Source organism: Dendrobates tinctorius, unplaced genomic scaffold, assembly GCF_039654945.1.
Source record: "Dendrobates tinctorius isolate UK_male_01 unplaced genomic scaffold, ASM3965494v1 ptg000111l, whole genome shotgun sequence".
In the NCBI taxonomy this organism is placed as follows: Eukaryota; Metazoa; Chordata; class Amphibia; order Anura; family Dendrobatidae; genus Dendrobates; species Dendrobates tinctorius.
Genome location: NW_027361779.1, coordinates 34,963,918 through 34,990,387, shown reverse-complemented (window position 1 = coordinate 34,990,387; position 26,470 = coordinate 34,963,918). Strand labels below are relative to the sequence as shown.

The window sequence follows — 26,470 nt, the reverse complement described above, 5'->3', positions numbered from 1 at the left end:
AATCTGCCTCGTCCGAGTCTATCCTGCAGGCTGCAAGGACAAAGCCTTCAAGATATACGCAATCCTGGATGACCAAAGTAACAGGTCCCTAGCCAGGTCCATCTTCTTTGACAACTTCAGCATTTTAGGCCCTGGTTCACCCTACACCCTGAGGATATGTTCAGGTACCGTTGAGACAGCAGGGAGAAAAGCAACCGGATACAAGGTGGAGTCCATAGATGGCCAAACCTGCCTATCATTACCAACCATCCTGGAGTGCAACCAGATTCCTGACAACAGGTCAGTAATGCCTTCATGAGAGGTGGTGACACATCACCCCCATCTTAAACGTATAGCCCACCTGATAGCTGAGATGGATCCAGGAACCCAAATAGCTCTACTTCTGGGAAAAGATATACTACAAGTCCACAAGGCTAGAGAATGTGTAAAAGGCTCCAGGAATGCTCCGTACGCACAGAGGCACGACCTTGGATGGGTCATCATAGGAGACGTCTGCCTAGGAGGAGCACACAAGCCGGCCTTAGTCGACAGCATGCTTACCAATACTATTGAAAATTGACGTCTGTCTCTCTTCCAGCCATGTAAGAGTAGCTTCCTGGTAAAAGAGTTGCCACACAATGCTCCTCTACCTTGTCCGTTAGCAGATCCTTCCTGTGAAGACCACACATGTGACGGCGACCAAGATCACATAGGGTGCACAGTTTTCCACAGAACAAGAGAAGACAACAAGGTAGCAATGTCCATAGAAGACAGACTGTTTTTGGACATCATGGATCAAGAGATGGTAAGAGATGAGTCAAAGAGTTGGATGGCCCCTGTACTGTTTAAACCCCAGAGGCAACGCTTCCCCAATAACAGAGAACCTGTCTACGGTCAATTTGTCTCAAATGCAAATTTCAGAAGGCACCTGAAATGAAAGAGCACTTCTTTGCCTTCATGGAGAAAATACTTCAGAATGGCCATGCAGAAATTGCACCTGTACTCCAAGATTCCAAGGAATGTTGGTATCTATCCATTTTTGGCATGCATTATCCTAAGAAACCTGGTCAGATAAGAGTAATATTTGACTCAAGCGCCAGATATGAAGGCGTCTCGCTAAACGATGTCTTTTTGTCTTGCCCAGACCTCAACAACAGACTTCTAGGAGTACTTCTTTGCTTCCGCAAAGATGCAGTGGCATTCATGGCTGACATGCAACAGATATTTCATTGCTTCCTTGTCAAGAAAGAGGATAGTAACTATTTTGAGGTTTTTCTGGTACCGCGATAATGACCCCCCACAAATACATCGTGGAGTATCGGATGAGAGTACACATCTTCAGGAACGGCCCTTCCCCTGCTGTCGCCATCTATGGTCTTAGGCATTCAGCCAAAGAGGGCGAAGCAAAGTACGAGTCAGATGTTAGATCGTTTGTGGAGAAGGATTTCTACGTGGACGAGTGCTTGAAATCCACACCCACAGATGAATCGGCAGTCAGTCTCCTAAAGAGGAAACAGGAAATGCTCAATTTGTCCAATTTGAGGTTCCACAAAATTGCTTCCAACAGCCAAAAAATGATGGCAGCTTTTCCCTCTCAAGATTACTCAACTGATCAAAAAGACTTGGATTTAGACACGGACTCTCTTCCCATGCAACGGAGCCTTGGTTTGCTCTGGGATTTGAAGAGAGATGCATTTACCTTTCAGATCAGGGAAGAAAAAAAACCTTTCACATGTAGAGGCGTCCTGTCCGTGATAAACAGCCTGTACGATCCTCTAGGATTTGTAACCTCTGTAACTATCCAAGGTAAAATGATGTTGAGAGACTTCACCCAAGAGATGTCTGAATGGGATGATCTGCTTCCCATGGAGAAGAGAGATTTGTCGGTAAGATGGAAGAAATCTTTAGAAGCCTTGTCAGATCTTTATGTGGCACGACCATACGCTTTCGTGCCATCAGCAGGAGTCAAGACGCAAAGGCTCTGTATCTTCTGCGATGCCTCAACCAAAGCGATTGCTGCAGTAGCGTATCTGAAAACTGACATCAAGGAACATTGCCACGTAAGGCTTGTTATGAGCCGCACAAAACTAGCACCAGTCCAGGAGCACACAATACCCAGACTGGAACTCTCTGCGACTGTGCTAGCAGTAGAGTTAGCTAAACTTGTCTTGACAGAAATTGACCTGGAAATCAAGGACGTTGAGTTCTACTCAGACAACAAGGTAGTACTTGAGTACATTTGCAACAAAACTCAACGCTTTTACGTCAGCAATCGGGTGCTAAGGATAAGGAGATCTACTTGCCCTAAACAGTGGCGCTATGTGTCCACACACCACAATCCTGCGGACCAGGCAACTAGATCTGTTGAATCTAGACACCTTAAGGACACAACCTTGTTTACAGGCCCTGCATTCTTATACCGTTCAACGCCTTACAGTAACAAATCAGACACCTTTGAACTGGTAGATCCAGATGCAGATGAAGAAATCCACCCTCAGGTACCCGCTATATGTAGGGTGACTTCAGACAATCACCTCAAATCCCACCATTTCAGCAGGTTTTCAACCTGGAACTCGCTTGTTCGTGCCATTGCTTGTTTAAGTCATGTGGCTCAGTCTTACAAGTCAACATCACCTACCAGTCAGAAGTCTTGTAAATGTTGGCACCACTGCCAGCACACCTTTACCGCTCCAAACCTGGAAAATGAAGTGGCATTAGTTAATGCCAAGCGGGGAGTGTTCTGCCTCTGGATACAGGGCAAATGTGTTTGTATTATTTGCTGGTTTAGTTATAGCACCATCTAGTGGTGGCTGAATTTATAGCTGTCTTAAACAGCATTTACAGCCTGTGTCTTTAGCAGAGTGTTGCAATGGGATTGAAGCAATGCATGTGGGATTGAAGCAATGTGTTCTGGGATGAGGAAGAAGCCATTTTATTCTGTGTATTTCATAAGGACACACGTTTTTATCTGTCCTCCTGTAACTCCCTTACTTGAGTTCGTTATCCGGGTAAAGCATATCTGGTAAGATTAATATCTTTTCTTGCAATGCAGTTTTGTTCAGAGATGTTATTAACTGTATGGCAGCCAGCGCACAGCAGATGTAATTAGACACCTGTGTATTTCTATGTAAAGTTTGCATCACACTGTATACTTCCTGTAATTGTGTTAGCTGTGTGATCATCTGCCCAATACTTACCCATGTCGTTTGTATTCTTTATAGTTTTACCGCATGTTCTATACTCCACCAATAAACAAGTTAGACTACAGAGAACAGTCTGCTTATTTTGGAAGATAAAAGGTGGTTTATGCTGTATGCTAGAGTGCAATGCGTGTCAACATGTATGAAGGCAGAACACCCATGTAATCCAAAAAGCAAGACAACATAGTGATAGAGACCCTCTGGCGTTATAAAAGTGGTCTATTCCTTCACCGATTCTGCCTATGGGACCTGCCTGTAACCTTTGGTGAGATCGAGCGTGGTGAAGTACTGGGTCTCCCCCAGTCTCTAAATTAGCTCATCCACCCTGGGCATTGGATAGAGGTCAAATTTTGACACCTCATTTAATTTTCTGATGTCATTACAGAATTGTAATGACCCCTTTGTTTTTGGAATTAGCACAATAAGGCTAGCCCACTCATTCCAGGACTCCTCAATGACTCCCAACTGAAGCATTTAATCTGTTTCATCCGTACCCTTACCCGGGACTCGGTGACAATGTCATGTTGGATCACCGAGGTCCGCCCCGGCAGCTCTGAGAATACATCCGTATTCTGCTGCACCAGAACCCGAGCCTCCTGTCGCTGCTGTTTAGTGAGAGCGTCATTTATTTTAACCTGACCCCCGGCCACGTCCTTGGTCAGTGGTACGATCTGAGTCCCCCTCTGTGACCAAACATTCCCAGTCCTTCCAGGATTTTAGCAGGTTTACATGGTACAGTTGTTCGGGTTTCCTCTTTCCGGGCCTGTACACTCTATAATTTACTTCTCCCACCTTCCACTGTTTCTCATAGGGGCCTTGCCACTGCCATGAGTTTACTCTCCATGATGGGCACTAGTGTCAGCACTCGGTCCCCTCCTTTAAAGGACCATGACTGTGGCTCTTTTATTATACGTGCGGCTCTGCACGGCCTGGGCTTCCATCAGATGCTCCTTTGCTGTGGGCCTGACTGCCGCAGTCTGGTCCTGCATGCTTGCCACGTACTTTATCACACTCCAGTGCGGAGTTGGCTCCTGTTTCCATCTCTCCTTAGCTACGCTGAGCAGTCATCTAGGATGCCTGCTATAGAATAGCTCAAACGGTGAGAAACCGGTGGCCCCTGTGGTACATCGCGGATAGCGAACATTAGATAGGGCAATAACATGTCCCAGTCTCTCCCATCATTAGAGACTACCTTTTTAAGCATGGATTTAAGGGTCTTATAAATTTCTCTACTAACCCGTCGGTTTGTGGGTGGTACACCAACATGCGTAGCTGTTTGATCCGTAGCAGCTTACATAGCTCCTTGGTCACCTTGAACATAAAAGGAGTCCCGTGATCTGTAGAGATCTCCTTTAGTAGCCCAAGGCGACAAAACATGGCAAATATCTTGCGGGCTATTAGTTTTGCCGAGGTGTGGCGGAGAGGTATCGCCTCTGGGTACCTTGTGGCGTAGTCCACTATGTCCAAAATATGTTGATGGCACCGGGCGGATTTCCCACCATATCCATTGCTATCTGCTCAAATGATACCTCTATGATGGGTCGAGGTAGCAATGGACTCCAGTAGCTCGCGGTGGGTGAAGTTAGTTGGCACTCTGGACATGTGTCACAGTACCTCTGGACCTCCGTGTAGACCCCAGGCCAAAAAAGCACTGCAATGTTAGCTCCTGCTTTATTTTTGGCCCCCAAGTTCCCTCCCAGCATGTGGGTGTGAGCCATTTTGAGCACCGCCCGATAGTAGGATTGGGGCACTACCAGTTGTTCCACCACCTCATCCTGGATTTCCTCCTCCAAGATGACGCCGCCTGCGCGATAGCAGCTCGGAGAGCTAGTCGAGAGCTGCTACTGCACAGACGCGTACGACACCATCTTAGAGGAGGAATTTTTTTTCTTCTCCAGAAAGATGGTGCCACTGGCGCATGCACAGTAGCAGCTATCGGATCACAGGTAGACACTGATAGCAGCTACTGCGCAGGAGCGGCGGGCGCCATTTTCAAATAGATTTTTTCCCCTCTATCTGACTAACCTGAATCAAATGTATTATTCACACACAAAACATGCGATTTTGCTGCAGAGCAGGTGCCACAGCTTTCACCTGCCTACAGAAGCGTTTTTTTTATATACAGATATTCATTATGTAAACTAGAGGACAGGTCAGTGAGGGATCAATCTGCATTATGAATATCTAATTAGAGACACCAACCCCGCCTTAGGGCACGAGAATCTCATTAACACAAAACTGAAAATAAAGATTAAAGAACAACCATAAGATGGATTTCATCAACCAAGGTATCATTTTAATCAGTATAACTGCTCCTACCTGATACTGTGTGTAGGTTACTCTGCACAATCCTGCTGACAGGTTCCCTTTAAATGTGCAGCATGTCAGGATTTGTACATAGTATAGCTTTTATATGTGTCCCTTGACTGCAACAGCTATGAGCCAACCATGGACATGTACAACCCATTAAATTTCTCCTTCGCCTCATTGGGGGACACAGATACTGTGGGTGTATGCTTCTGCCGCTAGGAGGCTGACACTAAGTGAAAAAAAGAGGTTAGCTCCTCCTCCGCCGTATACACCCTCGCCCCTATTGCAGGCGGAAATCAGTTTTCTGCTTAGTGTCCATGGAGGCACACGTCTGGTTTTTCTCCAGACTTTTTTCGTCTTTTTCCCATGAAGGTGAGACAGAGGCAACGGATCCTATTGAAAGGGTCCGATTTCCCCAAACCAACAACAGGCGAGCACGTGCGAGTGTCCCTCCACGTATCCTCTTCCACGTTGTGGGACACAATGCTGGACTTAGCCCTGACCACCCCTAGGTATTGAAACCATGGGCTGTACAGAGGCACAAAACTAGTCTGTGCGGCCCCCACTGCTCCACCAATGCTTAGACTGCGGTGCTGCAAGGTGGCGGACGGTCCCTCTCCTCACCCCCTGAAGGGGTTAGATGGGGCCAGGGTGCCTGCACCGTCCTATGTTTTATCGAGGCCCCCCCACATACCTGCGCTCAGGCTGAAGAGGATCATCGGTGAGGAAAGGGTCTGGGAGGGCTCCTGCAAAGATCCGAGGCCTGGAGCCCCAGCCGGCGGAAGCCACCGGCCATGCAAGGCAAGAGTGGCTGGATCCGGCAGGAGGCGCCGCATCGGTTAATAGCGCCATGTTTTGTCAGCGCCATGGAACCGCGCTCCCCCCCCCCGGTCGGGCAGGGGAAAAATTGAGGCCGCGGCTGGAAGTCCCACCTCTGGGCCGCGCGTCATTTCCGGCGCACTGGGCGGCGGTGAAAAATTTAGGCCCCGGCTTCGGAGCATGGCTAGGCCGCAGAACGGAAGTTCCACCCCTAGAGCGGTTTTACATGTTGGCGGCTCATTCCCACAGCTGATAGCATGCGATTTGAAGGTGGAAGCGTCCAGGACGGGGGGGGGGCGCAGGACTGGGGTAAGTGCTGCCCAAGAGGCCACACTATAGTGGAACTAAGGTGCTACCTCCTCCCCCCTCCCCAGCAGTGGACAGATACAGCATGTCCGAAAAAGCAAAGATGCACACGTTCTTTTACGCTGCATGCAGGCTGCGTTTTCGCGGGCGCAGAGCAAGCGATTATGCAAAGCCTGCGAATCCAAACGCGCCCAGAAGCCCTCCCCTGCGACTGTGACCAATGTGTCATCCCCCGGAGTGGGCCCTATCACTGTCTCTGTCCATGGTGTCGCTTACGAGAGCAATAGAGTCCCTTCAAGCCCCAGATAGGGGCAGGGACAATGGCTCACCAGCCTTAGAGGGAATCTCCACCTCACAAGAGCCTCCAGCCTGCAGGGGCCCCTCTCACTCCAGGCAGACCCGGAGGAAACGAATCCACACGGTGTCGCCCAGTCCATCCGGTGCTTTGGCATCCGTAAACACTGCTTCTCGCTCCCCGTCACCAGTGGTTGATAGCGAGCAGACCTCAGATTGCGTCTCAGACGAGCCCCTTGACCTGGACACTCCAGGGTCACGTGAAACAGTGGACAGCCTCATAGAAGCTGTCAATCAGACCCTGGGGATTGAGAATGATCCCGCAGCGGCTACGGGGCATAAAGTGGCATTTAAGCGAGTGAAGCGCCCACACAGAATTTTTTCCTCTCACCCGGAGTTTGAGGACATAGTGCAGCGGCACAGAGAACGTCCAGACAGGCGTTTCTCGGGTCAAAAGGTACTCGAAACAAGGTATCCGTTTGCGCCGGACCTCCGTAAAAAATGGATGGAATCCCCGATGGTGGATCCTCCGGTTTTGCGCCTAGCCACTAAGACCCTGCTATCTGTCCCTAGTGTTTCCTCGATTAAGGATCCCACGGATCGCATAATAGAGAGCTTAGCTCGCTCAGTATATGAGGCGTCAGGGTCGGCACTCGCTCCCTCATTCGCAGCAACTTGGGTAGCCAAGGCTATGATATCATGGTCAGAAACATTAAACAAGGTCGCTCAGGAGCAGGATCTACCTGCAGAGATTTCGGAGGTCGCAGGTCAGATGGCGATGGCCGGAGACTATGTAATCAATGCGTCTTTGGATTCGGCCATTTGCTCGGCACTTGCTGCCGCTAATGCAATTTCTATCAGAAGAGCCCTATGGTTAAGGACATGGCGAGCCGATTCTACTTCTAAGAAGTCCTTGGCTTCCCTGCCTTATCAGTGCGGCCGCCTATTTGGGAAGACGTTGGATCAACTTATCTCCGACTCCACAGGAGGGAAGAGTGGGTTTCTCCCTCAACAAAGGGTCAAGCCGCCTTTTCGCCACCCGTTTCAGGCACGTTTTCGGGCCTTTTGCAACCCTGGATGGACTACAGCGGCCAATTCCGCTGCCTCAGGCTGCCCCAACCAGGATGGGGAGCGGCAGGTCTCATTTAGAGCCAACCCATTGGGGAGAATGCGTACTCAGCAGACCAGATCGAGGGGATCCAGATCCCAAAGATCGTCGGCCAAATGACTCGAGGCCTTTACCAGACGACACCAGCAAGGTGGGTGGCCGCCTACTCTGGTTTCGCCACGTCTGGGTCAATGTTGCTCACGACTCATGGATAAAGGAATTGGTGGCCTCAGGTTACAAAATAGAATTTGTCAGACAGTTTTTTTCTTTCCCGGCTTCCCAGGGTGGATTCCCAGGGAAGGGCTTTATTGGGAGCCATCAAATCACTCCAGCACAACGGAGTCATTGTTCCAGTGCCGGAACACGAAAGGGCTCAGGGGTTCTATTCCAACCTTTTTGCGGTTCCCAAAAAGGACGGGTCAGGCCTGCTTTGGACCTGAAGCTTCTGAACAAATTCATCAGGATCAGACATTTCCGAATGGAGTCTCTCCGTTCAGTCATATCGGCCATGGAGCATGGAAAATACTTGGCCTCAATAGACATCCAGGACGCACATCTACATATTCCCATTTTTCCCCTCATCAGAGGTTTCTACGCTTCGCCATCAGCGATCAACATTTTCAGTTCGTAGCGCTACCCTTCGGGCTAGCCACGGCTCCCAGAGTGTTCACAAAGGTTATGGCAGTTGTCATGGCCATACTGCATTCTCGAGGCATAGTCGTCTTGCCTTATCTGGACGACCTCTTGGTCAAGGGGCCCGTCAATACGAGCATGCGAGGAAAATGTCAGCATCAGGCTAGATACTCTTGCCCGCTTAGAATGGTTGGTCAATGTGAAGAAGTCATCCCTTGTGCCAGCTCAGAGGATCTCCTTCCTAGCAATGATCTTCTTTTTGGATAAATTATTTGGGCTTACTTGTGGGGATGTCATCCCCTGATGAAGTGATTTTCCACTTCGAAACGCGTTGGGAATAAAGAGTTAAAAAGTTTCTCATGTGGTGACTTTATCCTGGTCTCAGCAGCGCACAAGTAAGCCTAAATAATTTATCCAAAAGGATTTCTCTCTGTGGTCACGGACGTGAACCTCGGGCGTGCAGCAGGCTGACATTGACCTACATGCTTTTATCCTTCCTGGAAAAGGTGAGTAGATTCTTTTGAATTTATTTCATCTGTTACCCAGATAAGACCCTATTGCGCTCTTTCTTTCCCCAGTTTTATCTAGCAATGATCTTCGACACTTGCCGAGGGTTGGTAATTCTCCCTCAGGAAAAGGCGCTAGCTCTCCGGCAGGGAGTCCGGACACTTCGCCAGCCAGTCCCTCATACCATCCGATCCGGGATGAAGATTCTAGGGAAAATGGTGGCAGCAATGGAAGCGATACCATTCGCCCAGTTCCATCTTCGCCCCCTGCAGTGCGCCCTCTTGTCAGCCTGGGACAAGAATCCTTTCACACTCGATCGGCGGTGCCGACTGTCCTCTCAAGTCAGGCAGTCGCTCGGATGGTGGATAACCAGTTCCTCTCTGGCCCAGGGGAAACCTTTCCCCCCAGATCATTGGCTGGTAATGACAACTGACGCCAGTCTCCTCGGCTGGGGAGCAGTGTTTCGCCACCATACAACCCAGGGACAGTGGTCGCCACAGGAGGCACGCCTCCCGATCAACTTATTGGAGATACGAGCAATTCGGCTGGCTCTGCAGAAGTTTCATTACTTTCTAGCAGGCCGCCCCGTCCGGATTCAATCGGACAACGCCACGGTGGTGGCTTACATAAATCATCAAGGGGGCACCCGCAGCAGAGAAACCATGCGTGATGTGGGGCACGTTTTTCAGTGGGCCGAAGCAAACCACTCAGTGATTTCGGCTGTCCACATCCCAGGCGTGGAAAATTGGGCGGCAGACTTTCTCAGCCAGCAGGGTCTTTCATCCGGAGAGTGGTCTCTACATCCCGAAGTTTTTCAGCAGATTTGTCAGCTGTGGGGAACCCCGGATGTGGGACCTGATGGCGTCCAGAGTGAACACCAAGGTGCCCACATATGTCGCTCCAGCCAGGGAGCCGCAGGCAATCGCTGTGGGCACGTTGGTTCTGCCATGGAACCAGTTTCACCTCCCATATCTATTTCCCCCGCTGCCTCTGCTCCCGAGGGTCATCAAGAAGATCAAGACGGAAGGGGTTTCGGCGATTCTGCTGGCCCCAGACTGGCCCCGTCGAGCATGGTACGCAGATCTAATGCAGCTGCTCGCCGACGTTCCTTGGTGCCTGCCAGAGCGCCCAGATCTACTTTCTCGAGGGCCGATTTGCCACCCGAATTCAGGGGCCCTGTGTTTGACGGCATGGCTGTTGAATCTTGGATTCTAACCCAGGCAGGGTTCGGGAGCAAGGTGGTCGCTACAATGATTAGCGCCCGGAAGCCTGCTTCAGCACGAATTTACCACCACACCTGGAAGGTGTTCTTTGCTTGGTGTCGAGGCCGCGGTGTTTCTCCGCTGAGATTCTCAATCCCAAACATCTTGGCCTTTCTCCAGTCGGGCCTAGACTCGGGCTTAGCCCCAAGTTCCCTCAGGAGACAAATATCGGCCTTATCCGCCCTGTTCCAGCGTAGAATTGCTACCAATCTGCAGGTGAAGACTTTCATCCAGGGAGTCTCCCACTTGGTACCTCCCTATAAGGCGCCTATGGAGTGTTCTGCAGGAAGCTCCATTTGAACCGCTTCAGGATATATCCTTGAGGTACCTATCCTGGAAAGTGCTGTTCCTAGTGGCCATCACTTCTATCAGGTGGGTTTCAGAACTGGCAGCCTTATCCTGCCAAGCCCCGTTCCTCACTTTCCATAAGGATAAGGTCGTGCTCATACCAGCCCCTCCTTTTCTGCCAAAAGTCGTGTCCTCTTTTTACATTAATGAAGATGTTGTCTTGCCTTCATTTTGTCCAGCACCGGTGCACCATGTGGAAAAGTCTCTGCACACGTTAGACCTGGTAAGAGCCCTCCGGAGGTACGTGTCGAGGACGGCACCCTTCCGTCAGACGGACACGCTGTTCGTGCTCCCCGAAGGGCGCAGGAAGGGACTCGCTGCCTCAAAGTCGACCAGAGCCAGATGGATTCGTTTGACTATTCCGGAGTCCTACCGCATTAGAGGCACGCCGATTCCAGCAGGGATCAGAGCACACTACTCGGGCAGTGGGCACCTCTTGGGCGCTTCGGCACCAGGCTTCAACGGAACAGGTTTGCAAGGCAGCAACCTGGTCCAGCCTGCACACATTTGCCAAACATAATATCCATGCTCAGGCCTCGGCGGATGCGAGCCTGGGTAGAAGCATTCTCCAAGCAGCGGTGGCGCACCTTTAAACAAGAGGTGCATGTAGCTTGGATCGGTGAGTCAATCTCCCACCCAGGGTCTGCTTTAGGACGTCCCACAGTATCTGTGTCCCCCAATGAAGCAAAGGAGAAACATGGATTTTTGTGATAACTCACCGTAAAATTCTTTTCTCCGAGACGCTCATTGGGGGACACAGCACCCACTCTATTAGCCAGTTGGCTCTTGTTATGTTTAAATTTATATGCATTTACTAAGTTGATATAAGGGTGGTGTTTTGGACATGCTGTACCTGTATTAAGGCTGATTTTGTTGTCTTACTGCTTTGGCACCAAACTGATTTCCGTCCGCAATAGGGGCGAGGGTGTATAAGGCGGAGGAGGAGCTAACCTCTTTTTTTCCACTTAGTGTCAGCCTCCTAGCGGCAGAAGCATACACCCACAGTATCTGTGTCTCCCAATGAGCGTCTCGGAGAAAAGGATTTTACGGTGAGTTATCACAAATATCCATGTTTTTTTATTACAGTCTTCATTGTATAAAAATTGGCAGGTCATGAGTCATAAATAGTGCGTGGGGTTATGTGAGTTTTGACTTGTCCATTATGGAACTCAGTATTTTCTGATCTGATATTTAAATGGTTTTGCTGAGGGAAAAAAAATCCCCATTAAACCAAAGAGACTAGAACTGTGTATTGTGTAATTTACTATATGAACACACATAATGTAGTAATTTGCTGTAGTCAGGCTTTTTCTTTCTTCCTTCATATGGAATTATTGCTCTTTATTTAATAATTGTTTGTTTTAATCTTATTGCATCCTTTAGAATTTACTTATTTAAGTATCTCATTATAATACATTTATACAATCACTAGATGGTGGCCCGATTCTAACGCATCGGGTATTCTAGAATATGTATTTAGTTTATTAATGAAGTTTTAATAATAATAATAATGCACCCCCCAATCCTGATATGCATGGTCCTCTCACCCCCCAATCCTGATATGCATGGTCCCCTCACCCCCCAATCGTGATATGCATGGTCTCCTCACCCCCCAATCCTGGTAAGCATGGTCCCTTCACCCTCCAATCCTGGAATGCATGGTCCTCTCTGGTCCTCTCACCCTCCAATCCTAGTAAGCATGGTCCTCTCACCCCTCTTTCCTCGTAAGCATGGTCCCCTCACCCCCCTTTCCTGGTATGCATGGTCCCTCTCACCCCCCTTTCCTGGTATGCATGGTCACCCTCACCCCCCTTTCCTGGTATGCATGGTCACCCTCACCCCCCTTTCCTGGTATGCATGGTCCCCTCACGCCCCAATCGTGATATGCATGGTCCCCTCACCCCCCAATCCTGATATCTATGGTCCTCTCACCCTCCAATCTTGATAAGCATGGTACCCCTCACCCCCCCAATCCTGGTAAGCATGGTCCCCTCACCCTCCAATCCTGGAATGCATGGTCCTCTCACCCCCCCCAATCCTGGTATGCATGGTCCTCTCACCCCTCTTTCCTGGTAAGCATGGTCCCCTCACACCCCTTTCCTGGTATGAATGGTCCCCCTCACCCCCCTCTCCTGGTATGCATGGTCCCCCTCACCCCCCTTTCCTGGTATGCATGGTCCCCCTCACCCCCCTTTCCTGGTATGCATGGTCCCGTCACCCCCCTTTCCTGGTATGCATGGTCCCCCTCACCCCCCTTTCTTGGTAAGCATGGTCCCCTCACCTCCCTTTCCTGGTATGCATGGTCCCCCTCACCCCCCTTTCCTGGTATGCATGGTCCCCTCACCCCCCTTTCCTGGTATGCATGGTCCCCTCACCCCCCTTTCTTGGTATGCATGGGTCCCCACACACCCCTTTCTTGGTATGCATGGTCCCCTCACCTCCCTTTCCTGGTATACATGGTCACCCTCACCCTCCTATCCTGGTATGCATGGTCACCCTTACCCCCCTATCCTGGTATGCATGGTGCCCTCACCCCCCAATCCTGGTATGCATGGTCCCCCTTCCCCCCATTGCTGATATGCATGGTCCCCCTTCCCCCCATTGCTGGTATGCATGGCCCCCCTCCCCCCCATTGCTGGTATGCATGGTCCCCCTCCCCCCCATTGCTGGTATGCATGGTCCCCCTCCCCCCATTGCTGGTATGCACGGTCCCCCTTCCCCCCCATTGCTGGTATACATGGTCCCCCTTCCCCCCCATTGCTGGTATGCATGGTACCCCTCACCCCCTTTGCTGTTATGTATGGTCCCCCTCACCCCCGTTTCCGGTTATGCGTGGTCCCCCTCACCCCCCTTTCTTGGTATGCATGGTCCCCTCACCTCCCTTTCCTGGTATGCATGGTCCCCCTCACCCCCCTTTCCTGGTATGCATGGTCCCCTCACCCCCCTTTCTTGGTATGCATGGGTCCCCACACACCCCTTTCTTGGTATGCATGGTCCCCCTTCCCCCCATTGCTGGTATGCATGGTCCCCCTCCCCCCCATTGCTGGTATGCATGGTCCCCCTCCCCCCATTGCTGGTATGCACGGTCCCCCTTCCCCCCCATTGCTGGTATACATGGTCCCCCTTCCCCCCCATTGCTGGTATGCATGGTACCCCTCACCCCCTTTGCTGTTATGTATGGTCCCCCTCACCCCCGTTTACGGTTATGCGTGGTCCCCCTCACCCCCTTTCTTGGTATGCATGGTCCCCTCACCTCCCTTTCCTGGTATGCATGGTCCCCCTCACCCCCCTTTCCTGGTATGCATGGTCCCCTCACCCCCCTTTCTTGGTATGCATGGGTCCCCACACACCCCTTTCTTGGTATGCATGGGTCCCCACACACCCCTTTCTTGGTATGCATGGTCCCCTCACCTCCCTTTCCTGGTATACATGGTCACCCTCACCCTCCTATCCTGGTATGCATGATCACCCTCACCCCCCTATCCTGGTATGCATGGTGCCCTCACCCCCCAATCCTGGTATGCATGGTCACCCTCACCCCCCTATCCTGGTATGCATGGTCCCCCTTCCCCCCATTGCTGATATGCATGGTCCCCCTTCCCCCCATTGCTGGTATGCATGGTCCCCCTCCCCCCCATTGCTGGTATGCATGGTCCCCCTCCCCCCATTGCTGGTATGCACGGTCCCCCTTCCCCCCCATTGCTGGTATACATGGTCCCCCTTCCCCCCCCCCATTGCTGGTATGCATGGTACCCCTCACCCCCTTTGCTGTTATGTATGGTCCCCCTCACCCCCGTTTCCGGTTATGCGTGGTCCCCCTCACCCCCCTTTCATGGTATGCGTGGACCCATCACCCCCCTTTCCTGGTATGCATGGTCTCTGTTAAAATAAAAAATAGTTATATACTCACCCTCCGACGGCCCGCGATCTCCACTCCACGCGCCCGGCCTCGCGGTCCCAGTAATGCCATTCGCGAAACACCGCTGATGACGTCGCGCTCTCGCGAGAGTGACGTCATCTCTGGTCTAAGGCGCAAGGCATTACTGGGACCGCGAGGCCGGGCACGTGGAAAGGAGATCGCAGGCCGTCGAAAGGTAAGTATAACCTTTTTTTTTATTTTAATTCTGTTTTTTACAGATGCGCTGCACCCGATTGAGCGCTGCGCCCGACTGCGCCGGCCATTGATTGGTCAATCAGCGGCAGGCGCAGCTTACCGTTACAAACAGCTGGCGGCTGCAACCAATCAGCACCGCAGGACTTCGGTTACAGACAGACAGACAGACTTGGTTAGGCCGATAGACAGAAATGAGGAAGGAGATGTAAGGGGGTGCCGCACTGTGGAGAGCTTTGTGGGTGAGACCAAGTACTTTGAATTGTATCCGATAATGAATGGGCAGCCAGTGTAACGATGGACGAAGATCGGATGCGTCCCAGTACCGATTAGACAGATGGATGACCCTGGCTGCCGCCAGGGACTGTAGAGGGGAAAGTCGAGTAACAGGGAGGCCAATTAATAGAGCGTTGCAGTTTTCCAGGCGGGAGTGGATCAGTGCGACAGTGAGGGTTTTTGTTTCCATGGTGTGAAAAGGGCGGATTCTGGAGATGTTCTTTTAGGTGTAAGCGGCAAGAGTGGCCAAGAGATTGTATATGGGATGTGAAGGAGAGATTGATCTCAAGCATAACACCCAGACAGCATGCCTGCTGTCGGGGTGTTATTATGGTGCCACCCACGGAGAGGGAAATGTTAGATTTAGGGAGGTTAGTAGACGGTGGGAGCAGAAGAAGTTCAGTTTTTGAGAGATTAAGTTTCAGATAGAGAGCAGACATGAGGTTGGAGACTGCGGACAGACAGCCACTGGCATTCTGTGGTACCGCGGGGGTAAGGTCGGGGGATAACGTGTATAGTTGTGTCTCATCCGTATATAATGTACCTGGTACTGAAAGCCAAATCTGCTGATGGTCTATCCAATTGGGGCCGTGTAGAGAGAGAAGTGAAGTGCACCAAGGACTGAGCCCTGAGGTACCCCGACAGCGAGAGGAAGAGGAGATGACGTGGAGCCAGTGAACAAAACACTGAAGGAGCGGTCAGAAAGATAGGAAGAGAACCAGGAGTGAGCGGTGTCTTTAGTGCCTAGTGACTGGAGTCTAGAGAGTAGGAGACAGTGGTCAACAGTGTCGAAAGCTGCAGAAAGATTGAGAAGAATGAGCAGAGAGTGTTCACCATTACATTTTGCTGTCAGAAGGTCATTGGTAACTTTGATGAGTGCACTTTCAGTCGAATGTAGAGGACGGAAGCCGGACTGTGAAGGGTCTAGGAGGGAGTGAGTGGAGAGGTAACGGGTAAGGCAGGAGTAGACTAGGCTCTCCAAAAGTTTAGAGATGAAGGGGAGATTGGAGACTGGTCTGTAGTTGTTTGTGCAGAATGGATTGAGAGCGGATTTCTTTAGTAATGGAGTAATGATAGAGTGTTTGAAGGAGGATGGGAAAATGCCCGAGGAGAGGGAGAGATTAAAGATTGTAGTTAGGTGAGTTGTGATGACTGAAGAGAGAGACTGGAGGAGATATGAGGGAATGGGATCGGTAGTGCATGTAGTCGGATGAGAAGACGAGAGGAGTCTGTATGGAAATCACTAATAGACTGTAAGCCATTAAGTGTGTATGTACGTGTATTTCTGTAAGTTGTGCTCAGACTCGATAATGAATAAATCAACATGCTGTGAAAACTTTGTTTCCATTTTTTCAAAACTTGCATATCATGAACAAGTCTATCAGTCTCGTGATTTCCAGAAGTCTGCGACTTTCTTCTTGTTACATTTTCAGTGTTGAGTAATGTACAAGTGCTTCTCACTAAATTAGAATATCATCAAAAAGTTAATTTATTTCAGTTCTTCAATATAAAAAGTGAATTTCATATTATATACAGTCATTACAAGCACAGTGATCTATTTCAAGTGTTTATAATTGTTAATGTTGATAATTATGGCTTAAAGCCAATGAAAACCCAAAAGTCATAATCTCCATAAATTAGAATACTTTATATAACCAGCTTGATAAATTATTTTAAAATCGGAAATGTTGGCCTACTGAAATGTATGTTCAGTAAATGCACTCAATACTTGGTTGGGGCTCCTTTTGCATCAATTACTGCATCAATGCGGCGTAACATGGAGGCAATCAGCCTGTGGCACTGCTGAGGTGCTATGGAAGCCCAGGTTGCTTTGATAGCAGCCTTCAGCTCATCTTCATTGTTGGATCTGGTATCTCTCATTTTCCTCTTGACAGTACCCCATAAATTCTCTATGGGGTTAAGGTCAGGCAAGTTTGCTAGCCAATCAAGCACAGTGATACTGTTGTTTTTAAAAAAAGGTATTGGTACTTATGGCAGAGTGGACAGGTGCCAAGTCCTCCTGGAGAATGAAATTTCCATCTCCAAAAAGCTTGTCGGCAGAGGGACGCATGAAGTGGTCTAAAATTTCCTGGTAGACAGCGGCGCTGACGTTGGTCTTGATAAAACACAGTAGACCTACACTAGCAGATGACATGGCTCCACAGACCAGCACTGATTGTGGAAACTTCACACTAGACCTCAAGGAGCTTGGATTGGGTGCCTCTTCACACTTCCTCCAGACTCTGGGACCTTGATTTCCAAATGAAATGCAAAATTTACTTTCATCCGAAAACAACATCTTGGACCACTGAGCAACAGTCTAGTTCTTTTTCTCCTTGGCCCAGGGAAGACGCTTCTGGAGTTGTCTATTGGTCGTCAGTGGCTTAACACAAGGAATGTGACGCTTGTAGCCCATGTCCTTGACACGTCTGTGTGTGGTGGCTCTTGAAGCAATGATTCCAGCAGCAGATCACTATTTGTGAATCTCCCCCAAAATTTTGAATGGCCTTTTCTTAACAATCCTTTCAAGGCTGTGTTTATCCCAGTTGCTTGTGCACCTTTTTTTACCACACTTTTTCCTTCCACTCAACTTTCCATTAATATGCTTGGATACAGCACTTTTGAACAGCCAGCTTCTTTAGCAATGACCTTTTGTGGCTTACCCTCCTTGTGTAGTGTGTCAATGACTGCCTTTTGGACATCTGTCAAGTCAGCAGTCTTCCCCATGATTGTGGAACCTACTGAAACAGACTAAGGGACTTTTTTTAAACGCTTAGGAAGCCTTTGCAGGTGGTTTTTGTTAATTATTCTAATTTACTGAGATAATGACTTTTGGGTTTTCATTGGCTGTAAGCCATAATCATCAACATTAACAGATATAAACACTTGGAATAGATCACTCTGCTTCTAATGACTCTATGTAATTTATGAGATTCACTTTTCTAATTTTGTGAGAAGCATCTGTAAATGCTAATGGGTTCTGAATGCCTCAGTGAACTATGGTAATTCACTGCTTCTGTTTCCAGACCTATTAAAAACCGCAGATAGCAACATCCTGATATTACTTTTTACACTTTACTACTCCCTTATTTAACATGTATACATATAAATTTGTTTTCCTATATAGTACCATTGTACTAAGTAATTTAACTGTATTTTTCAGGTTTGAAGCTCAGTATATCCTTTCTGAACCCACTCAATCATGGGATGGACATAAAGGCCAAATATCATCTTCACTTCTTTCAGAGGTCTTAACAAGAAGCAAAAAGGATTCTTCTGCATTGATTTGTGTCTGCGGTCCAAGTGGTTTTGCTGCTCAAGGATTGAGGTACTTTGAGAAATCATTTTTTTTAAATGATGTTATTGTTATGACTAGTCCCAGTAAACCTATTATGGCAGCCCAAAATGCTTACATAAACCCCACTTACACTTACATCATCTTTTCGCTGCTCAGTTCTGCGGTATTGTTAGGCTATTATACACTACTGCTAAAAATTGTCAGTTGTGTTACGCATTTAGTGATGACTGGCAAGGAAGATGTCTGTCATTTTGTGGTCACACTCAATATCTACCTATGTCCTGGGCTACAAAATCAACTTCCATCCATCTACAACAGTTCCACACTCCACAGCTGTAAAATTACCCACCTTTGGGTTTTGATGGCTTTAGCAATAGCAGTATTATGATCTTTTGGGTTTTTTATGTAGTTTTAGATCAAATTTATGTAGAAAATATGGAACATTCTCAAGGGCTCACAAACTTCCAAGCATCATTTTAGAAATATGATGCAGAAGAAATCTACTGTCCTGCGCTATTTTATAGGGCATTTTGGCTGCAATATGTATTTATTATTCTGGACGTCATGATTTTCGTACAAGTATAGATGGAATATAAAGCCATAGAATTTCACGCGTTATTCATGAAGGTAAATGGTGGTAGAGTATTAAAAAAATTGAAATTTCACATGTCAAAAGAATTTCAGCTCATTATACTTAGGGTGTAATGGATTTGTGTTATTAAATGAATTATAGATTAGAATGATATTATCATTATGTAAGTCATTAGTAATTAAATACAATTAAATACAATCATGATAACTTGATATTATATTTATTTAATAGTCATTATCCCCTTCCCGACATTTGCAGTATATATATAGTGGGGAAAAAAAGTATTTAGTCAGTCAGCAATAGTGCAAGTTCCACCACTTAAAAAGATGAGAGGCGTCTGTAATTTACATCATAGGTAGACCTCAACTATGGGAGACAAACTGAGAAAAAAAAATCCAGAAAATCACATTGTCTGTTTTTTTTTCCTTTTATTTGCATATTATGGTGGAAAATAAGTATTTGGTCAGAAACAAGCAATCAAGATTTCTGGCTCTCACAGACCTGTAACTTCTGTGAGAAGCCAGCAAATTTTACATTCAAAAAGTGAAATGGCGGTCCTTCACTTACGAGCGCTACTGTGCGCCCAGTGTTTTTCCCCCACATATGGGGTATCGGCATGCTCAGGAGAAATTGCACAATAAATTGTGGTATCCATTTTCTCCTTTTACCCTTGTGAAAGAAAAAAAATGGGTCTAAAGTAAAATTTTTGAGAAAAAAGGTTAAATATTTATTCTTTCCACCTTTCATTAATTCCTGTGAAGCACCTGAAGGGTTAATAAACTTCTTGAATGTGGTTTTGAGCACGTTGAGGGGTGCAGTTTTTAGAATGGTGTCACTTTTGTTTGTTTTTTTTAATTACTGTATATAGACCCTCACTGTCACTTTAAATGTGTAGTGGTCCCTAAAAAAAATGGTTTTGTAAATTTTTTTGTAAAAATGAGAAATCGCTGGTTAACATAAGTCATATCAAAGACATTTTACTACTTTACTACTTTTAGTACAATATGTCACAAAATAAATTCTCAGAATCCATTGAAGCATTTCAGAGTTACTACTCCATACATAAAGTGACTCTGTTCAAAATTGAAAAAAGTGACCTGATCAGGAAGGTGAAAACAGGCTTTGGGGTGAAGGTGTTAAAGTCTCTGAGCGGTCCAGTTATTATATTAGGTTTAGGAAACGAAAAATGGAACATTGAGAGATATTTTTATTTTGAGCATCGACCTTGCACACATGGAAGCCCAGACATTATCTTGGTTTGTATGGTTATGCTCAGTCATTATTTTAGCCAGTCTGGTGAAGCCCCATACTTTATGAAAAATAAAATACAGTTCAGTTTTAACTACCAACTGCAGTACCTAGTGAAGAAAGTAAAGTTGATGGGCACAGCAAAAAAAAAAAGATAAAATCTTCACATTATATTCCATAAGTATCAAACAATTGAAATCCACATGCTGTTGATAAAAAATACACTCTGATGCGCTGCTGAAGCTGTGTGCACCATTAATTATTCTCTATAGCTAAGAAAGCAGAAACACATCACTGTGATTTTGTTTTTTTTCACCAGCATATGAATTTTAATTGTTTAATGCTTATGGAATAAAATCTGAAGAATGTGTCAATTTTTTGGATGTGCTGATCAACTTTATTTTTCTTGGACTAGTTTCCTGAAGGTCAGCAGTATTTGAAACCGCACCCATTGCATATAAAGGACAGATTTGGTCATTCATTGCACAGTGAGCTATTTATTCACTCCTTTTTAAGTACCTAGTGAAGCAATGATTTTCATTATTATTAACCCCTTCACGACATATACATACGTATACAAATGTTGTATCTCGCCCCTTTGATGCGGGCTCCAGTGCGGAGCCCGCATTTCTTTTCTGGAACATCACAATGTGCCCCAACAGCCGCAAGTGGAATTGCAATCCACCCATGGATGTTAATATGTTAAATGCTCTGATGACAACATTTAAAATGAATGTGCCAGAAGCTGGTGACAAGCTCCACCCTTCGGCGCCCCTGTCACATGATCACGGTGCGCCTATGGGTTGGCATGACAACCTTGTGTGCAGGAGACCCCCATGGTTGCCATTGCCAATCTACGGAGCGTCGCCCTGTGGCTGAAGACCTGCTATGTGTAGCACAAGCGATCAGAAGATCACACCTTGAAGTCTCCCAAGTAAACTATTGAAGCAAGTAAAAAGTGTAAAAACTGTTTTTAAAAATACTGCAAAAATACAAAAGGTCAAATCACACCTCTTTTGCCCTATTCAAAATAAAACAATAAAAAATTATCAAAAATACACATACCGTATATACTTGCGTATAAGCCGAGATTTTCAGCCCATTTTTTTGGGCTGAAAGTCCCCCTCTCGGCTTATACACAAGTCATATACCGGGGATCGGCAGGGGAACGGGGGTGTCAGAGATCATACTGACCCCCCCTGGTGCTGTCCCTACAGTCCCCCTGCTTGTCCTACTGTCTCAGGCACCCTCCTTCAGTGGTCACGTGGTACCGCTCATTGAAGTCATGAATATGCACATATTCATGACTTTAATGAGCGGTACCACGTGACCGCTGAAGGAAGGAGCCTGAGACCAGGAGAAGCGAGGCTGCAGAGACCAGGAGAAGTGAGGCTGCAGAGACCGCACCAGGAGGGGTTAAGTATATGTGATATTCACCTGTCCCCCTGTCCACCACTGCGGCCGCTCTGTCCTCCGCGTCCTCTGGCTGTGATGTTCAGGTCAGACGGTGCGGTGACGTAGTCAGTGCGTGCCGCGCCCTCTGCTGCCTGAACGTCACTTACAGAGGGTCCCGGAAAACAGAGCGGGCGCAGCAATGGACCAGGGACAGGTGAATATCGCCAGTGTGGGGGTCCTGAGCCAGCGGTGACACCGGCACCTGTCCACCATAGCGTGCCAGTGTCCCCGCCTGCTCAGGACATCGGCACCTGGCCCCCAGCGACGAGAGGTGAGTATGTCATTTTTTTCTTTTATTTGCAGCAGCTTGCACCGATTGTGGGTGTTGCTGCAGGATCTCAACTCTCACATTTGCCCAATGTCTTATTGCACCCTGAGTATCCATGTGCTGCCTCCAAGCAACTTATAAGTGCCACTCCCTAGTGTAGAGCAGTGGCCTAAAGTTTGTAAAGCAAAAGAACGTTGTTTGCCTGCTATGTATACAAGAATATTTAAGCACCAATTATTTTAATTTCTCCTTCGTCTCATGGGGGGACACAGGTACTCTGCGTGTATGCTACTGCCACCTGGAGGCTGACACTAAGTGAACAAAAAAAGGTTAGCTCCTCCTCCGCCGCATACACCCTTGCTCTGATTGCGGGCGGAAACCATTTTTTTGCTTAGTGTCCTTTGGAGGCACACACGTCTGGATGTCTCCAGATGGTTTTTTCTCTTTTTTACTGTGAAGATAAGACCGGGGCGACGGTCCCTATTGAAAGGGTGCGATCTCCCCAAACCATCAACGGGCGAGCACGCGTTGAGTATCGCCCTCCGCGTATCCTTTCCCGCACTCTGGGACGTATCTGGGCCTTTTTTCCCAGACTTCCATTTTTGTGTTTGTTATTTTATGAAGACAAGACAGGGGCAACGGATCCTATTGAAAGAGTCTGATTTCCCCAAACCATTAATGGGAGAACACGTGCGAGTATCCCTCCACGTATCCTCTTCCGCGACTTAGCCCTGGCCACCCCTAGGTATTGAAACCATGGGGCTGTACAGAGGCTCAAGAGTAGTCAGTGTGGCCCCCACTGCTCCACCAGCCACTAGGACGGCGGTGCGGCAAGGCGGCGGACGGTCCCTGTCCTCACCCCCTGAAAGGGTTAGACGGAGCTAGGGTGCCTGCACCGTCCATAAGTCACCCCATTCCCTCTACCTGAATTCTTCATGGAGACTCCTCGCTTGTCAGGTATGGAGGGGTGGGGAGGGCTCTGCGGCAGCATCCGGAGTCTCCAGGCAGGGGGAGAGGAGGATGCAGCCCCTGTCGTTTTTTTCCCCCCGCTTCCACACTGGCGCGGACGCTGGGTTCTGGCGCCGATTCCGGCGCCCATAGGAAGTGGGGCGCCAGTGATGTCCTCCTGCGCGCCCCTTCCTGCGGCGGGCACGTAAAAATTTAGCCCGCGGCTCCGGCCGAGAGCTAGGACGCCCTTCCGGCGTGACATCATTTCTGGAGCCCGCCCCCCGTGACCAGAGCGGAAGCCGAGCAAATTGAGCGCCCGGCTTCACTCCTGGGTAGGCCGCGACCGAGGGAGGACATGGAGGCCTGCTCAGAGGAAAGACGCAGGAAGGATTCCCCAAGCAGCGGTGCAGACAGGAGCGGAGCACGGGGGACACATGTTCGGGGTGAGTGTGAACCCGACCCTGGAGGCCACATTATTTGCAGTTAGGGGTGCTGCTCCTCCTCTTCCTTCCCCCTCAGTTCCCAGCGTATAGGCGGCTACAAACGCAATCGCCATTAGGAGGGCCCTTTGGTTAAGGATGTGGCGGGCCGATTCGATTTCTAAGAAATCTCTCACTTCCCTTCCGTTTCAAGGTGGTCGTCTATTTGGCGAGAAATTAGACAAGCTCATTGCGGATGCTACAGGAGGGAAAAGCAGTTTTCTCCTACAGCAGAGAGCCAAACCGCCGTTTCGCCAGCCTCAAGCACGGTTTCGGGTTTTTCGTAACCCCGGGTGGACGGCAGCATCCAATGCCGCCGCACCAGCTCGCTACAACCAGGACAAAGACCGGCAGGTCACATATAGAGCCAACCCACTGGGCAGGATTCGAGCTCGCCAGTCCAGGCCGAGGGGAACCAGGTCCCAAAGAGCCTCAGCCAAATGACTCAGGGCACTCAGTACTCGAGGACGGCAGAGTAGGCGGCTGCCTGCTCCAGTTTTGCCAAACCTGGGGCACGGTAGCACATGACTCAAGGGTGGCTGAATTGGTGTCCTCATGGTACAAGATAGAGTTTATCGGGTATCCCCCAAAACGTTTTTTTCTATCTCGACTCCCCAAAGTAGAGCCCCGGGCAAGGGCGCTGCTAGGGGCCATCGATTCACTCCAGCGCAACGGTGTCATTGTTCTCGTACCAGAGCACGAGAAAGCTCAGGGTTTTTATTCCAATCTGTTCGCAGTCCCCAAAAAAGACTGGTCAGCCAGGCCAGTGCTGATTTTCAAACTCCTGAACAAGTTCATCAGGATCAAACATTTTCGAATGGAATCTCTCCATTCAGTAATATCAGCCATGGAACAGAGAATACTTGGCGTCGATCGACGTCCAGGATGCCTATCTGCATATCCCTATTTTTCCTCCGCATCAGAGGTTCCTACGTTTTGCCATCGATGGTCGGCACTTCCAGTTTGTAGTACTGCCCTTTGGGCTAGCCACTGCCCCCAGAGTATTCACGAAGGTAATGGCAGTTGTCATGGCCATCCTACACTCCCGGGGCATAGTCGTCTTGCCATACTAAGACGACCTCTTGGTGAAAGGCCCCTCATTTCAAGCATGCAAGGAAAACGTCAGCATCACGCTGGACACCCTATCTCGCTTTGGATGGTTGGTCAACAGGAAAAAATCCTCCCCTGTCCGAGCTCAGAGGATTTCTTTTTTAGTGATGATTTTCGATACCTCCCGAGGGTTGGTAACTCTCCCTCGGGACAAGGCACTAGTGCTTCGGCAAGGGGTTCGGAAGCTTCTGCAGCCTGTCCCGCACACCATTCGATTTGGGATGAGAATGCTAGGGAAGATGGTGGCGACAATGGAAGCGATTCCATTTGCCCAACTTCATCTTCGTCCCCTGCAACACGCCCTCATGTCAGCCTGGGACAAGAGCCCTTTCACGCTCGATTACCGATGTCGGTTGTCCTCCCAAGTCAGGCAGTCCCTTCGGTGGTGGACACTCACTTCCTCCCTTCTGCAGGGGAAACTTTTCCCCCCGGAACAAAGGTTGGTGGTCACAACAGACGTGAGTCTCCTCGGCTGGGGAGCGGTTTTTGGCCACCACACGACTCAGGGACAATGGTCGCAGCAGGAGGCACGCCTACCGATCAACTTGTTTGAGTGTTTGAGATACGGGCGGTTCGTTTGGCCCTGCAACATTTCCAGCACCTGGCAGGCCGCCCCGTTCGGATTCAGTCGGACAACGCCACAGCGGTGGCTTACATAAACCATCAGGGGGTCACTCGCAGCAGGACAACCATGCGCGAGGTGGAATACGTGCTTCGCTGGGCCGAGAGGAACTGCTCGGTGATTTCGGCAGTCCACATTCCGGGCATAGAAAATTGGGCGGCGGACTTCCTCAGCCGCCAGGGTGTTGCATCTAGAGAATGGTCTCTGCATCCCGAGGTCTTCCAGCAGATTTACCAACGGTGGGGGACGCCGGATGTGGATCTGATGGCCCCCAGGGTGAACGCCAAGGTGCCAGGGTTTGTTGCTCGTTCTCGGGACCCGCGAGCAATCGCCGTGGATGCGTTGGTGCTGCCATGGAACCAGTTTCGCCTTCCATACTTGTTCCCTCCACTGCCGCTACTCCCGAGGGTCATCAAGAAAATTAAAACAGAGGGGGTTCCAGCAATTCTGCTGGCACCAGACTGGCCCCGTCGGGCATGGTACGCAGATCTGGTGCAGCTGCTCACCGACGTCCCATGGCGACTGCCAGAGCACCCAGATCTACTGTCCCAGGGCCCGATCTTCCACCCGAACTCAGAGGCCCTGTGTTTGACGGCATGGCCATTGAATCTTGGATTCTGACCCAGGCAGGGTTTGGGCGTGAGGTGGTTGCTACAATGGTTAGCGCCCGGAAGCCCACTTCGGCGAGAATTTACCATCACACTTAGAACGTCTTCTTTGCTTGGTGTCGAGAGCACGGGTTTTCTCCACTAACTTTTTCTATCCCCAACATCTTGGCTTTTCTCAAGTCGGGTTTAGACTCAGGGCTTGCCCCGAGCTCCCTTAAGAGACAGATATCGGTCTTGTCCGTCCTTTTCCAGCGAAAGATTGCTACTAATTTGCAGGTGAAGACGTTCATCCAGGGGGTCTCCCATTTGGTACCTCCCTATAGGGCTCCTCTGGACACCTGGGACCTTAACCTGGTCTTGAGTGTCCTGCAGGAAGCTCCTTTTGAGCCGCTGCAAGATATTTCTTTGTCATACCTTTCCAGGAAGGTGGTATTCTTGGTAGCCATAACTTCCATTAGGCGGGTCTCAGAGTTGGCGGCCCTGTCATGCCGAGCTCCGTTTCTCACTTTTTTCAAGGATAAAGTGGTTCTAAGGCCAGCTCCCCCCTTTCTGACGAAGGTCGTGTCCTCATTTCACATTAATGAGGATATCGTCTTGCCTTCATTTTGTCCAGCGCCAGTACACCGTGTGGAAAGAGCTCTCCACACACTAGACCTGGTGAGAGCACTCAGGAGTTATGTGTCTTGGAC

At 49.0% G+C, this 26,470-nt stretch overlaps 1 protein-coding gene across 4 annotated transcripts in view; it reads left to right on the top strand.

The window, feature by feature from the left end:
- The window catches only part of CYB5R4 (cytochrome b5 reductase 4), a 415,380-nt gene that overhangs the window by 372,814 nt on the left and 16,096 nt on the right, over positions 1–26,470 (top strand). For all 4 annotated transcript variants that reach the window (XM_073589653.1, XM_073589651.1, XM_073589652.1 and 1 more), the window contains one exon: positions 18,317–18,481. In XM_073589653.1, coding sequence (XP_073445754.1) covers positions 18,317–18,481 — 165 coding nt within the window. The remainder of the gene's footprint in view (positions 1–18,316; positions 18,482–26,470) is intronic.